At 54.1% G+C, this 16,209-nt stretch overlaps 1 protein-coding gene across 2 annotated transcripts; it reads right to left on the bottom strand.

The window, feature by feature from the left end:
- Positions 1–2,941: 2,941 nt before the first annotated feature.
- Positions 2,942–15,158, bottom strand: TMEM240 (transmembrane protein 240). Of its 2 annotated transcripts, XM_005530426.3 has the most exons (4): positions 15,007–15,158; positions 14,647–14,753; positions 5,352–5,560; positions 2,942–3,301 (listed from the first exon to the last, which is right to left on the bottom strand). In XM_005530426.3, exons 1-4 carry the CDS (start codon positions 15,061–15,063, stop codon positions 3,153–3,155), a joined length of 522 nt encoding a protein of 173 aa, XP_005530483.1. In that variant the 5' UTR covers positions 15,064–15,158; the 3' UTR covers positions 2,942–3,152. The 2 variants fall into 2 exon arrangements, with proteins under 2 accessions (XP_005530483.1, XP_005530482.1); XM_005530425.2 differs by lacking the exon at positions 15,007–15,158 and having other exon boundaries at positions 14,647–14,846.
- Between the last annotated feature and the right edge of the window lie 1,051 nt (positions 15,159–16,209).

Below are 16,209 nucleotides of genomic sequence, written 5' to 3'. Positions count from 1 at the left end.
AGAGGAACAGGCGAGTGCGGCCACCACCCAAGCTGGCAGTGACAGCAGTGACCCCACTGTGACACAGGGACAAGGGACAGGGCTGGGGAGGCTCAGCCTGGGGCAGGAGCAGCTCAGGAGATGGGACAGGGACAGCAAGGGTGGCGGCAATGGGGGAGAAGGAGCTGCTGGGTGATGCTGGCAGCTGCGACACCCCAAAACTGGCTCTAACACCCCCAAAATAGCTGTAACACCCCAAAACTGGCTGTAACACTCCAAAACCAGCTGCAATACCCCAAAAAATAGCTGCAACACCCCACAAAACAGCTGTAATACCCCAAAATAGCTGCAACACCCCAAAACCTGCTGTAATACCCTAAAACCATCTGCAACACCCCAAAGCCATCTGTAACACCCCAAAACCAGCTGTAATACCCCAAAACCAGCTGTAATACCTCAAAACCAGCTGTAATATTCCAAAACAAGCTTTAATGTCCCCAAAACAGCCGTAACACCCTAAACCAGCTGCCTCTTTCACCTTTTGCTTTTCTGGGGGCCTGGGCACCTTGTTCCCCAAAGAGGAGATGGCAGACCTGTGGCTCTTGGGAAAAACTCTCCTATTTGGGGTTTTTTTGGCATATTTGGGGTATTTTGGGTGTTTCTGCTCAGGAGTTTGACACCATCCCAGATCTGCTGGGTCAGGATTCCCTCCCTGCACAGGAAGGAATTTTGGTCCTCATTTACTAAGGATGAGAATCATTTCCCCAGGATTAATCCCATTGGTTTTGTGTGTGCTGGGACAAAGCTGCTCCACCAAACCTGTCTCATTTCCCTGGATTAAACTGAATTTCTCCCAGTAAATTTAACTGCACTGAGAGTATTTCTTGGTTTTGTTTTGTCAGGGGATTTTTTTTTGCCTAAGTTTTACCAAGAGAGAGGTTCAAAAGGTGAGAGCTGCAGACCCAGCAGACTTTTAAAAAGTCTGTTTTTATGCAACAGGAACACTTACAATGTAGAATATTTTTCTCCCTCTTCCAGAGCCTCAAATTCTTATGGCATTTTGCTGTGGATCAGCCAGATCAAACTTAATGGATGTGAGGCATCACTTCACCCTTTCTAGTTGTTTCATTTTTAATGGTATTTCAATCAAGACCAGCTGCTAGAATAGGGCAGAGACAGGCTTTACATTCAGTCTGAGTTTAGCTCAGTGGGAAAACTGTTTTTAAAGTGTTTTCCGCCCCCCCCCAACCAGTTCCAGAGACTCGATATTTTTCCTTATCATAATGGCATTTTCTCCCCTACAAAATGCTGTCCCACCTGAGGACTTGTTGATAACACAAGCCCTGCTCTTCCCTGCCAGGAGGCTGTGGAAAGGAGGTGCTCAAGGAAAAGTCATTCCTTAGATCCTAAGGAATTTTAGACATCACAGCCAGGAATGACAGATAAACAGACACAAATATGGATCAGGCAATTATTTAAGTCCAGAAAGAACCTGGGGCTCCAAGACAACAGGCACTAGGGAATAGCAAAGGTGGGAATGGCAGAGAAACATGAATGTTAGGGCAGGTTTGGACTTGTAACTAACTGAACTGGGCATAGGAAATAAAAAACAACCCCAAGACACAGAAACTGGAGCAGGGAGGGAAGAGCAGGAGTCTCTTTTCAGTGTCCTTTTCCCCGCCATCAAAGAGCAGGAGGCCACTGAGAGTGTCAAGGAATCCATGGAAGAAAGGAGATTTTCTGGGGATGCTTAGCATCCTTTAGTTCTGGGTGTTTTCCCCATTTCTGCATAAACCCACTCGATACAAAATAATAAATGAGGGGGAAACTATAAGGATTCAGGGCTGTCAGATTCCTAGGGATGGAATTTCCCTCCTTTACCCCTCCTTATAAATCCTCTCTCTCCCTGCCCAGCACATCCCATGGCCTGGGCTCACCAGCAGAGCAGGACCAGGCCAAGGAGCAGCTCCAGCACTCCTGGGCCTTGCAGCTCCTCCAGGCCCCTCTGCCTGGGAGAAAAGGAGGTCTCTGGATGGGGACACTGCTGTCAGAGCCTCGATCCCATCCAGACCTCGAAACCCATACCAGGAGAAGCACATGCAAAAACACATTGGAGCATCCTCACACACTTGGACTCAACCTTGGGGACATTTGGGATGTCTGGAGACGAGTTTGGCTTCAGTCTCTCTGTGTCTCTCAAGCCAAGCCCCACAAGCAAGGGGAGTTTGATGTGTAGCAGGAGTGAGGCTGCCCAGGGCCCCCTCTCTGCACTCTGTGGTTTGGAAGTGTTTTAACCAGGCTCACCCTGCAAGAAGAAGGGCAGAGCAGCTCCTTTCCTTCCAGGCAAGAAGGGTGTTTATGAGTTGGATCTAGCACATTCCACCCTCCTCCAGTGAAGGACAGCAGCCCTGCCACCACCAAAGCAGCAGCATCAGCCCAGGCTGAGCCCTTCCAGTCCCACTCCCCTGGCTCTGAGGTTGGATTGCTTAAGGCAGGTTTCAGTGGACAGCAATGCAAACAACAAACCCCTGACACATTCCCAGCACTTCCTTCCCCCACAGCAGCTACCCAGAACATGAACCAAAGCAAAACAAAAAGGGACACTGTGCTTCCCCAGTCCCCATCCAAACCTGTGACCAGTCAAGCCACGGGAGGGGCAGAGCAGGGCAAACCCGAGCCAAAGGACCAAAAAATGGGGCTGGAGCTCTTGGAGAGGACATTCTGCATCTTCTTTGTGTTGTCCCACCTCCATCCCCTTGGCCAGCAATCCCAGCAGGATGTGCAGGACAGCCGTGAATGCCAGGAAAAGGTGGGGGGGATTGAAAGTATAATGCAAATCTCTTTTCTCTCTCTCTCCTTTTTTTTTTTTTTTTTGTTTTTTTTGGTTTTTTTTGTTTGTCTGCTTTTTTCTTTTTTTTTTTTTTTTTTTTTTTACATATATACACGAGTCTGACAATAAAATGTGGAACACAGTGCAAAGTCTTGGCTGCAGAGCATCCAGGACTGGCTTAGTTGTGCATCGTGGCGTGTCCACCCATGTATACTCAGGATGGATCCCTAAAATCCGTGTCCTCAGCTGGCTTGGGAACAAACAAGAGGCTGTTCCCGAGGAGGAAGAGCAGAGTCCTGTGTGTTTTAAAAGCTGGCTGCAGTCCCTGGAGGGTGGGGGTTCCTCAGAGGTGCCGGGGGCTGGGGTGCCCGTTGTGGTACAGCTTCTGTTTGATGTGCACCATGTTCCCGGTGGCCTCCTCGTACTGCCGGTGGTGACGTTTCCTCAACTCCTTCAAGTTACAAAATTTCGGAATCCAAGACCAGGAGTTGTCTGGAAGGCAGGGAGGAGAGGAAAGGTGAGGGATTGCAGGGAGAGGTGAGGGCTGTGCTGTCCCAAGGCTGCTCCTGCCCTGCTGAAGGCAGAGCCACCCCTGAGATCCCTTCAGGGCTGAGCAGAGCACATTGTCCACCCTGCCAGGATGGCCAGGGCAGCTTTAAGACTTCTCCTCCCAATTCCTGCCACCATCCCCAGTGTCACCCTCTGCCTCCAATAACTTTTTAACCCACTTTTTACCCATTAGTTCACCCCTCAGCCCAGGAACCTCTCCCTGCAGCAACATTTCAGCTGCCACCCATTTCCATGAAAATTTTTCATGGTTCCACCCCAAAATAGAGCCCAGTCCCTCAAAGGACAACTGGAGAGTCCCAGAGAAGGACAGATGGCACAAGGATGAGCTGCTGTGCTGGGAATTGGTTGAACTCAATGATCTTTGAGGTCTTTTCCATCTCAAATGAGTCCACGACTGTGAGATGGTGGTGACTGTCCTGCTCAGCCCTGCAGCTACTAGACAGCACAGGCTGAGCTCCTGTGGAATATTTTCTATTTTGAGAAGCCTCTTTCATCAGGAAGGAGCTGCAGGTTATTGTAACAGGCCACAGCTGGAGCTGATCAGGCCCCAGTGTGACATTGAGTCACTGCTGAGTGGTGCTCATGCACTCCTCGTTCTGTACCAGCACAGAATTTGTGTTTCCCCTGCCCCAGTCTCACAGTCACAGGCACCACTTCTCCTTGCAGAGGGAAACTAGCTTTGTTCAACAAAAAACGAAATTAATTTCTGCTTAGTGTCTTTAAAATTACTCATTTGCACCATTGATTTTGAATAAATAGGAAATATTTAGGTTCATTGCACCGTTGGCCAAGCCTTTTATAAAGCCTTAAAATAGGTGTACACAGGGAGGGGGAAAAAATGAAACAAAAGTATATGAAATACTAAATTAATTACTAAAAATAAAAGCCTCCATTCATAAGGGGTAGGTGATCCCAGCTCTGAAGAATATCTCAGCACAAGGAGAGCTCCTACCAGCCCTCCTCTGATTTCTGATGAAAATCAGGAGTCACAGCCCCAAAATTGGTTCTCAGAACCTGAGATCTCACAGGAAAATCAGCCCTTGCTTGGGAAACAGCAGCAGCACAGCCCTGGGAGAATCCTGACTCAGAAACTACTCACAGAGGCTGCTGGGGATTTGGGAAGACTAATGGGAAATTAATACCATTTTTTATCTGAGTTTTTAGAAAGAGAGAGTCCACTTCCCTAATTAGAATTTCTTATAGGTCTGCAGATAAATCTTTCTCCTGCATGCTTCTCCTTTCCCTCTGAGTTGTGATTTAACAGCAGCATCAGTCAAGAGTTGGAGAGATGGAGATTTGTAGGCACATTTTGAGGGAATTTCAAGTCATTCTCTGATTGAATACATTTTCGTGACATTTTTTTTTTCCTCCTCCAAATACGAAAACCCATGGGATGCCTGTGCTGAGGGAGGAAAATGGGGCAGAGGGACCCTCTGAAGGAGCATCTGCTGGTCCTTCTCAGTGTGTTAATTCAGGATTTTAAATGCTCCAAAGCCTGACAATTCTGCCCAACCCTTTTCTCTGTAGGGCTGATGGCACAACTAAACAAAAACATCTCCACATCTGGTCAGAGATGAGGAATGGAAAACCTCAGCTGACACCAGATGTCTGTCACTGTCACCACAATGTCACAGGTTTACACAAACAACACCAGGCTGTTATCCCAGCAGCTAGGAAAAAAAAGAAATCCAGATTTTTCTGGGGAATTTTGGTGCAGCCTGAAGGTATTCTGCCCACAGAATTCCCCCATCATTCTGGTCACAGAATCATGGAACATCCTGAGCTGCGAGCACCCCACAAGCATCACGGATAATGAGGGACAAAGAGGTCTGGGATATCCCTGGCCAGATTTGTGCCAAATCCACATAAATAAAGCAGCAGCTTGACCTCTTCCAGCACCCCCAGCTTCCAAGGAGAGGGCAGGGATGGAGGGAAGAGGAGGGAGAGGAGGAAGAGGAGGAGGAGCACTTACCATACCGTCGGCTGGTCCTCCAGGCACGCACAGCATAGTGGAGAACCCCGTCCATCCACACCAGGAACCAGCTTATACAAAAGCCCAGCAAAAGTCCCAGCATCAGATCAATCTCCTGCTTGGTTACATTGTCAGTCACAAAGTAATTCTCCGAGGAGTCCACCACTGACTGGTCCCCATCATAAGGGATGACATAATGGATGTGATGCCTGGTGTAGGGGACAGAAAAGGGGGAAAAAGCTCAGTGGAGATTTTTCTTTTGCCTTTCCTCCCAGTTCCTCCCACCATCCCCAGGAGCAGAAGGACTGTCCTGGCTTTTTGTGCTGCTGTCAACAGAGAGGGAGGGAGGAAAGCACAAACAACCCTGACCCCAGGCCTGGAACTGATGTCACATTCCTGCCACAGGCTCCCTGTGCCCCAGCTCATCATCTACAACACAGAAGAGGAAATCAAGGCCAGCAGGAGGCCACCCGTGGGATGCAGAGGGCACATGCTGGAGGCAGAGGCCACCAGAGCAGCTGTGTTGCCCTGAAAGTGCCACCACCACCATCCCCTGGAGGAGGGGGAGCTATCCTGTCCCTTCCCTGCAGCCCATGGGTGTCCCCAGGGAGGATTTGCTGCTCTGTGTCCCGTCTCCGTCAGTGAAACGAGGCTTGTGTTGATGCCTTAGCATTTCAGCTTTTCTATTTTCCATGGATTTGTAACCCTGCAGCTCTTCAGTGCAGAACTCTACACTCCACACACAGTGGGAGCTGCTGCCTTCCCATTTTGGGCAGACACAGCAATTCCTCTCCTGGCCTGGGAATCAAGGACACCTCACTGCCCCAGGCCTGAGAGATGGAAACAAAAGTGAGTTGGGGGCAGCAAACTTGGGGTAAATTCCTTCATTTCCTGAAGCTGGAATTGGAGGATTAACCCCCAGTCTGCAAATGGACCCAACTTAAAAAAGGATAAAAACCCATGAGCCGTGGTTCATTTTGGGTGGTTTTGTCTGCCCTAAATGCACCTGAAGGCCCTTTGATAAATAGAACTGCTTTTTATTCCCTTAATTTTGTCTGGCCTCTGTTTTTAGGTAGCCCCAAAAGGCATCAGTTTCTCTCACACATCAGAGTTTAAAGAATTTGCAAGTTTACAGCCACAAGGAGGCACAGGGAGGAATTCATCCTGCAGCCTCTCAGTCCTGGAAAAGTCCCACGAGCTCCAAAACAACATCAGCTTATCCTTGACCAGGGAAATCTGTGGGGGTCCCTCCAAGAGCAGACAGCAATTCCTGCCTGGAGCACACAGCAAGAATCCCTCCCAGCACAGGAGCAGCTGGCAAAGCTCCCCCAGAGCCCTGAACATCTCCAGGGGGAAAGCAGCAGCTCCAAAGCTTCCCAAGGCTCCCAAGGTTTGGAGAGGCTGCCCTATGCCAGGAGGGTGACTGGGCTTGTTTGTGCCATGAGATGATGGAGACCAAGCCTGGGATGAAGCTGAAAAACACCAAAAAGAACACCCCCCAAGTTCACCTGGGGAAAAGCAGGGAAATGTCAGGGATGGAGTCAGGGAGTTGTAGAGTAGAAAAAAAACCAAAAAAACACAAGCCAGGCAAGGCTGTGGAGGCTGAATGGGAGGGGATGAGCAGTGACAGGTCCCCGGGAGTTGCGAGGGTGGGAGGATCCTGGAGGATGGGGGATGCAGGATGCAAAGCTGCTCTGAACAGCCCTTCACCTTCTCAGCCGGGAGCCCCGAGGCTGCCCAGCCTCACCCAGGGGTGGCCACACACCCAGCCAGGTGATGTCCAGCACAGTCCTGGCATTACCAGTGCCCCCAGTTCAGGGAGCAGGGGTTGTCCCAGTGCTGCCCAGTGTCCCCAGCATCCCGTCCCTGTCCCTGCGCCAGGCATGGCCCCTCTCCCACCCGCAGAGGAGAGGGAGGCAATGGCTGAGGCCTCTGAATATTCATGAGGTGCAGGTTGTTCGATAATCACGCCTGAGAAACGTCCAAATATTTACACAAACAAACCTGCACTCAAAGGAACCTTCTGAAAACAGCCCTAATCTCAGTGATGCCTTAATGGGGGCCACCTGCACCGGCTGAGCCGGGCACGGCGCTGGCACAGGCTGGCGGTGGCCACCAGCCCCTCCAGTCCCCATTCCCAGCCAGGGAAAGCTGCCAGGCTGGCAAGGGACGGGAAATGGCAGCTCTGATGGCAACAGCGATCCCCCGGGCTCAGGGCAGCCAAGCACTGACTGGTTTGGAACTGGGATCTTCCCTCTTTTGGCCCTGGGAAATCCAGGGGCTGCTTGAGGGAGGACTCCCCAAAAAGGAATGGGAGGGTTCCCATGAACACAGCCAGGCACTTCCCATGCTCAATGATTTCCCAAATCCCTGAACACACACATCTGCCATGTCCTATGACACAAGGACACCTGGCAGGTCCCAAACTCCCTCCCTTTTGCTTTCTGCAGCACAGGCACGGCCTAAAAGCTGAATCCACAAACTCTGGACTCCTTGGAGGTTCCTTGGCAGGGCCTGGCTGTGTGTCATCTGCAGGGCTGTGTCACAAGCCCTGTGGCACCTGTGCTGTGTCACCTGAACACCCCCAGCACTAACACAGACACCCCTGAGGCTCAGAGAACTCAAACTTCCCACGCACATCCAGGACAGGTTGCTAGGGATGAGCACAGAGCTCTGGGGTGGTTTTCACCCGGAGAGGAAGGTCGTGGAGTTCCTCCCTCCCTCTGCCAACCCCACAATGCTCAGGGATTGTTGGAAAGCCAAATTCAAAACCTCTGCCCTGCCTGGATTAAGAAACCGCATTACCCAAGGATCAGAAACCAAAGTTTAGATCCCAGGTGCAAACTTCCTTAAAAGAAAAGCCTCCTGTCACTAAAGCTCCCCAGGAAAGCACCTGAGACCTGCAGCCTTCTAGCTTTTGGGAACCCTAAGTCACCAGAATAATCCCATACAGATGATCTGCATTTCCACTTTGTGTAGTTTTCTGGAAGGAGTTTAGCAAAGCCCAAAGAAGACAAAATTTTCCTACTGTTTCAACAGTTGGGAGAGCTGGGCTGCAGGGAATTTTATCCTTTACTTGCCTTAACAGGACTGAGTGATGCCACAGAGATGGGGAAGAGAGTAGGGACAGACCCCCACAAGTTTTCTGCTGCTGCTGAAGCCCTTGGGGATGTTCCGGGAGGGAATCAGACCCTGCCTCATCAGCACAGCATTATTAATAGTGCAGAGAGGACCAGGGTCCCCACCTCATACCCAGGAGACTGGAAACTGGAATGTGCTCTGGCTGTCTCTGGGGACCAGATCCAGCAAGGAAAAGTGTCAGCTCTGAGCTGAGCAGGGATAGGTGCAGGAAACCCCCAGCAGCTCTTCCAGGACACTGCCAGGGAGGGCAGGCAGGGCTGGACACCAGGTCCTGGCTCCTCAGAACACAACTCTGCCATAAATCCTCCAGCCAGGGCTCATTTCACCAACCAAAGCCCTTTTGAGAGAGGCAAAATCCTCCTTCAGAGACAAAATCCTCCTTCAGAGACAAAAACCCCCTTCAGAGACAGAAATCTCTTCAGCCTGGCATCACCTCAGCCCCCAGTCAGGGCTGGGTATGAGGTCTCTGGGGACCACAGCCCTGTGAGAGAGGTGCCACATGTGGCCCTAAACAGTCAAACCCACCCACATTCTGCCAGTGTTTATTTACAGGAAAAGGATGCAACAAATAATTACTGAGATAATTCCTGAGGGCCAATTCCTGGGCAATTCCAGCTGGTGCTAGGTTAACCCCATGCCACCTTCCCTCCTGAGCTGTGCCCACCCTGGCTGTGCTGGAGCTTCCTCAGGGAGCGTGAGCAAAAGAGGGGACAGAAATACCAGCACACCCGGGGCCACTAACTCCCGGGAACAGCGGGAGAGGCTGGATCTGCTGTCACTAGGCTCAGGTGACAAACCAGGCAGCACGGTCTATGTGCCTGCCCAAGCTGGAGATCCCTGTCCCCATCCCCAGCCTGTGACAAAGCGGGGCAGCTCCTGCTCTGCTCTCGGGGCTGCCGAGCTGCCCCCAGCGCTATTGTCCCTTGCAGTGACCTTGTGAGAGCGCCGGCTGCTGCAGCCACAGCACACTTCGGGAGCCTCTGGAAAAGCCACGGAACTGTTTTAAGCACACACAGAGTCCGGCGTTGCCTCTGCGCCTCCACAGCCCCCGCTCCGATGGGGACAGGGACGGGGACAGGGGCGCGCCCGATGCTCCGGCTCAGCCCAGCTGCCTCCCGGGCAGGCGACAGTGGCAGCCACGTCACATCTCCCGGGCTCCCGCTGCAGCTTCCACATCCTGGCTGGACCAAGCCCTTCCCCATCGCCAGCTGCAACAGGATTTGGGGAAATCGGGCTTATCCAGCCTCCAGGCAGGATCTATCCAGTGCTGGATCCCTGTCTTGCATCCCTGCCTGAGCTTGCAGCCGTTCCTCAGCGTCCCAAGCAGCCCCGAGCCTCGCAGGGCTGTTCCCAACAAGGCCAGGGTGCTCAGCAGGGTGGTGGCACCACCGAAAACATCTCTCTGGTCCTGGTCCTGGTGGAAACATGCTACTGGCACAGCTGCAGGAGCCCAGGGAAGGGCTGGTGGTCCCTAGCACCAGGCAAAGAACACTCCCAGCACACCCACGGAGGGTGTGGGCACAGAGAGGTTCTCAGAGCGGCTGGGAAAGGAGGAAACAGAGGAGAAATGTCCCTCATGTCCCTCCTGCCAGCAGTGCCACCCTCCCCAGAGATCCCAGCACCAGGGCAGGGCCCTGGCCAGCAACCTCCTCACACATTCCTGTGCCTGGTGCACGTCAGGGTCTCCTCAGGACAGCTCCAGCACAGCCCTTCCCTCCTGGATCAGAGCCTGGGGAGAACAGGGCTGGAGCATCCCTGGGGCAGGAAGAGCTGACCCGAGGCTGGCCAGGGCCCAGCCCTGCTGCAGGGTGCTGACACCCAGGTGAGGCTGACGCTGCTCCCGTCCCTTCCCAGCCCTGCCCGCGGGGGAGACGATCCCTGGGAAAGAAAAACTCAGCCAAGGTCACCCAGAAGGTCAGTGGCAGAGAGGACACACACTCGGGAGGGTCCTGTTCTCTCCAGCCCAGCAACTTGTGAGCCCCCCAGGCTGTTTTAGCGGCTCCTTGCTCCGTCCAGGTGTCATCTGTTCCCTCCAGCTCACCCTGCCTCCTCCACGGACGCCCTTTGGTGTTTTTCCTTTGCATGACATCACCCAGCTCCTGATCTGCTGCCAGCTCTCTGCTTCCACCGAGGACCCTTTGCTGGCTGGGACAGAGAAATTTGGACGAGGGCAGCACTGCAGCTCTGCAGTCCAGCCCCAGCCCTGCCCTCTCTGGGGACAGCCACAGCCGAGGGAGGGAGGGCCAGGCTGCCTGAGCCAGCATGGATGCCTCCACACACAGAGGATGGAGAATGCCAGGCTCCCCCAGGGATCTGCTCCAGCAGCCACACTCCTTCAGGGCGTCAACAGGAGCCAGAAAGTGTGGCTGTCACCCCTTCCTGGAGGCAGATGTGATGGCAGGAACAGTCCCTGTCACACCCATCCCGATTGTGCAGGCTCAGGTGCCACCCTTGTCTCTGTGCTCAATTTCTCACTCCAGGCCTAGCCCAGCTTCCCTTCCTAAGCAGAGGCAGTGAAGTTTTCCCAGCTGTGCATGCTCTCCCATGGCCTGGGGGGTGCTGGCAGCTCTGCCCTTCTTGGCTCAGGTGCTCTGAAGTGGGAAAGCCCCAGCCCAGCCTGATGGTGACACCTCACCTGCACAGGGGAAGACATTTGCCACCCCTCAGAGCCCAGAGGAACATCCAGCTTGGCCACCAGAGCAGGGACACTCCAGGGCAAAGGCACTGTCCAGCCCAGGCTCACCCAGCCTAAAAACAGCAGCTCAGTGCCACCTAAAAATCTGCAAATATGGACCAGGGCAGCCTGAGCAGCTGCAGGCAGCCCCAGCTCCCCACAGCCCAGGGCTCCAGGCCCTGCAGCCACTCTGACTGCACAGCCCTCTTCACTCTCCATATCACAATTCCCACCTTACACCACAGACTTAAAAAGCACCTCCCACGCCCTCTCGTCTCAAGATATCACTCCCTTGCCCCTGGCATGAAATGACAACAAACAGCTTCAGCCCCAATGACCCTGATGCCACAGGGAAGGGGGAAGTTGGGGATCAGCCTCCAGCAGCAACTGGAGATGGGGTTGGTTTCCTTCCTCAGTAGTGTCCTGATCCTTCCCAGCCACTGCAAACATGCTGAATGCTTAAAAATATGGCAAAAGCAATGTGCAGCATTTCTGGCACTTGTCCTGGGACCTTCCTGCTGGGCCAGAGTCCCACAGAGGGGAGAACAGGCAGAGTCTAGGGAAAGGCACAGCCCTGCCCGCCAGGACAGAGCCCAGGCCACTCTGTGAACTTGAGGAGCTCTTTGAGGTGGCAACTGGAGTAGCCAGCCCTGCTGGCCATGCCCCTGGGTGACTCCAGCAGTCCCAGAGCCCCCAGAAGGTGGGCAGAGCCTGGGGCACCCCAAGGCACAGCTTGTGCTTCTGCCTGCCAGCCTCCCCAGGGACCAACACTTGGCCCCAGATGGAGCTGAAAGTGGGGGCAGGAACAAGTGACTCCCAAACTGGAGCTAGAAACAGCCAGGCTCCATCCCACTGCCAGGGGAGTGGGGATCCAGGCTGAGGATGCACCGAGGACAGCCTGGTAGGGCTCAGAGCATCCCCTGGCACACCTGAGACACAGAGCCAGCCCTCCCTGCCCACAGCCACCCCCTCTGGAACAGCTCCCAGCCCCTCACAGGGACATAAGCTCAGAGCAGACTCCAGTTCCTCCTGGAGAGCACATCCTGCTGTGCCCAACACTCACATCCAGCCTGGGTGCTTGGACAGTTCCCAGGCAAGGTGTTCACTCTGATGCCCTGAGCAAGGAGACAACCAGGAGAGGAGAGGAGAGGAAGGAAAACATTTCTGAATGAATTATTTGGTATGACTGACACTGTGACCCAGGCTAGGGCAGGAGGGAGATCATTGCAGCACATCAAACTTCATTTATTCCAATTCCTCCTTCCTTTCAATTTCTGCAACATTTACTGATTTTCCCCATTCCTCGCTGCAACACACTGAACTGCAGCCAGCTCCCTCCTCCAAGGACTCCCTCTGGTTATTGGCAAATTAAGTTCTTCATCAAGCCCTGGTAGCAGTGCTGACAAGAGGCTCCAGGACACAGCCCTGCCTGGGGGAGCTGTGGACGGTTCCCACCCCAGGGCCAAGCTCAGAGCTCTTGCACAGCTGACAGAGAGGACAAGGCACGTCCAGCCTGGAAATCAGAGGGCTCCCAACACTGACATTGGGGCAGCAGGTCAGGACAAACGTCAACACAAGGTCCTACAGCATAGGGAGGCTTTGTGAAATCTCCTCGTCAGGGCAGGAGCAGCTTGGAGCCAACGCTCGTGAGCTGGTTCTGTTGGCAAGAGCCGTTGCTCCCATGTACCTGAGGCAAGGGATAAACTTTGCTTTTTGCCTCCTCTCACATCCGTGCTCGGCAGTTTGGAAGCTTGTTTTTGTGCACTTTTGAAGAAATGACCCAGTGGTGTTTGTGGAGAATGCCACGGCCAATTTATCTGCCTCAGCAGCATCTCTGCAGGCACAGAGGGACAGCAGATAGGGGTGCCCCTGCCACCTCCTCAGCCTTGTGCAGAGGGGACACTCAGCCAAGCCACCTCACTGGCTCACCTCACTCATCTGACACTCCTCAGCCACTCCAAACATAACAGTCCATTACCAGCAGCCTATTTTCACCACCACTGAACCAAGCTGTGACCAGTAGAAGGAAAAACTTGTGGAAGAAGCTAAGGGGAACTCTTAAACTTGCGAAAAACGTCAAGGGGGCTCAAAGGAAAAAAAAAAAAAGGCTAAGAAAAAGCAAATCCTTGACAAAACCAAGTCGAAGACACTGTGGATGTTTTTTGCCCACAATCTTTCAAACTGACCTTAAGAAGGAGACGCCATATCCCCCACGCCATATCCCCCAGGCCTGGCTGCTCTTGGCCCTGGAAGTGCTTCTCTGCTGTTCTGTCCCAGGAGGCTGAGGAGGAGCCATGGGGAGGAAGGCCCCGATCACCTCTGGAACGTGAGGCAGTGTGGAAGGGCAAAACATTTTCTCTTCATCAAGCCAAGCACATGCCAGCTCCAGCCCAGTTCCCACTCCAGGGACTCCAGAAGGCTGTGATGCCTGGGAGACAGGGTGCAGCTGGCTCCAGAGGCAGCTCCAAGAGGAGTAAAGCTCAAACCTAAAGGCTGGATGTGGCAAGAGAGGGCTCTCCCACCATGTCCTTTAGCTGGCACAGCCTCACACTGCTTTTCTCCCCCACAGGCAAGAAACTCTCCCTCAGGCAGTGAGTAACCAGGCACAGGAGGGGAGCCAGGCCTCCAGGAGCGCAGGATGAGGATCATCAGCAGCAGTCTCACAGAGAAGGGTGAAATTCACCTCCCCAGAGCTCAGCTCTGGGCCTGGACAGATTCCAGAGCAGCCAGATCCCAGTTTCAAGCTGAGCACTCCAGTGACAACACACAAGAGCGATGTTGTTTAGGAGAATTAAGCATTCCCAAGAGCCATGGAGGGAGGGAGGGATTTGTCCAGTCATAAACTTGTGCACAGCAAAGGCACTGCTCGTGGCACAGCATCCACCCTGACACTCCTGGCTCACCCAAAAGCACAGCCCAGCCTCCTCAGTGTGCTGTGTCCAGCAGCAGCACAGCTCCCAGGAGGAAAAGCCACAAAGAATTAAAATCTGATCTAAGATTGCAAAGCCTCAAAGTGACTCTGTCCTAGGCAGCCACATTCTGGCCTGTACAGGGATCCTCTCATTTCTCCAAACCCCATTTCATTTATGAGCCACACAACCACCAACTGCAATGCCCAGACCACAAACAGGCTGGGAAACACCATGGCCCAACTGACAACAAAAGGCAAAATGACAAACGTTTGAATCAATCAAAGTTACTCACTTTCCCAGGGCACCTGAATGCCTGTACACAAACGTGCACACAAAGGAAAATGCACTTCCAAGCCCACAGAAAACTCTTCTTCCAGAAGAAAAAAAACAACCCCCACCCTCCACCCTCACCCTGCTCATGCAGGAGCTACTGGGGAAGGTGAGACACAGCCAGAATGCAAAAACGGTAGCCCAGCTCCCAGGCAGCAGCTCCCTGGTCACCTCCTCCCCAGGGAGACAAGGTGGGAAGGGGCTGGGGGGCAGGGGAGATGTTCTGCAGGTAACTCACCTTCCACAGTTGCAGTGACAAACTCGGTCTTCCCCTCTCAGATGTGGTAGGATGTAATTGTGAAATCTGTCCAACAACGCATTCATGTCCATCAAGCAAGCTATTGCCTGTAAGAGCCCATAACCAAGGCATCTGGTCAACTCTGGATGATGGAATAAAACATTGACTCCAGTTTGATTGCCAAAGACTGAAGCAGTCATCAAGAAAAGAATCTCTAGTGTTCGATGGGGCACACACACATGCACACACATACACAGAGGTGCACAGGCTGAGGGACAGTGCAGGGGGAAGGTGGAAAGGAGCGGGGCGGGGGGGGGAGGGAGGACCATGGAGGGGAGGGAGATAAGCAAAATCTCTTACCATAACGATAGAGGCGCCCAGGATCATGAAAATCATGGTGTTTGCACTCATGGACATCAAGAGGGAACGGCCAGCGGTCGGGTCCGTGCGCCCCTAGCCCGCGGAGGGCGAGCGGCGGCCGCACTATTCCGCAGAGCCGAGCGCGGGGCGCATCGCGCTCGCTGCCCGCACGCTGCGGTGCGGCGGGGGGCGGCGGGGCGGCGGGGCGCCCCCCGCGCACAAACACGCACTCCCCCGTGCCGGGGCTGCCGCGGGCTCCCGCGCCCTGCCCGCTTTATTTTTTTATTTTTCTAGGACGAATGTGACAGGTAAAAAAAAAATTAAAAAAAAAAAAATAGAAAAATGTAAAAATAAAAATAATGATGATGATAATAATAATTCCACCCCCGCCGCTGGCCCCGGGCTCCCCCCGGCCGCGGTGGCGGCGGGTGCGCGGCTCCGGGAGCGGGCACACGCCGGTACAAGCACAGCCCTCATGCAGCAACTGGAAAGCGAGGGAGCCAAACCCGGGGTGGGGGGGAGAGGCTGGGGGAGGAGGAGGCAGGCTGCAAAAAAATCACCCCCTCCGGGGGAGCCTCATCGCATCCTCTCCGCCGACCCTCCCCAAAAGCATCCCCGCTGCCGAGCGCTGCCAAATAAAAATCGGAAATAAAAATAAAATAAAATAAAAATCGGAAATAAAATAAAATTAAATAAAATAAAATAAAATTAAAAATAAAAATACCCCAGCCCTCAAATCACCGCGCCCACCCTCACCCCCTCCCAAATAAAATCAGCCTCACGAACCCTCCCGGCTCGGGGCTGAGCTCTCCCCACGTTCGCTCCGCGCCGGCAACCCCCGGCCCAGCCCCTCCCGGGCGCGGGTGGCTCCGCGCCGCCGGCCGGCCCCGCTTGGGGGAGGGATGCGGGATGCAGGGGAGGGATGCGGGATGCAGCGAGGGGGAAGATGCGCCCAGGCAGCGCCGGCTGCCCCCTCCCCACCCCGGGCATTTACCTACGTTGGGAGGCGCTGCTCCGGGAGCGGCTCATGGCGAGCGGCGGCGGCAGCTCTGCGGGCCGGCCCTGCGGGGCTCCCCCCACCCCGCAGCGGCACGCGGAGCCCCGGCAGCGGCGCTTGGCCGCGTTTCCAGTGCCACACGCCATCCTCACCCCGCCCTTCCTCCGCCCGGGGTCGGCCCCGGCCGCTCTCGGCCCCGCCGGGAC

Source organism: Pseudopodoces humilis, chromosome 24 (genome assembly GCF_049639895.1).
Source record: "Pseudopodoces humilis isolate 2021_Gansu_Grassland_sample_001 chromosome 24, ASM4963989v1, whole genome shotgun sequence".
NCBI lineage: Eukaryota > Metazoa > Chordata > Aves > Passeriformes > Paridae > Pseudopodoces > Pseudopodoces humilis.
The sequence above is the reverse complement of the archived record's forward strand: the minus strand, read 5'-3'. Positions and strand labels throughout refer to the sequence as shown.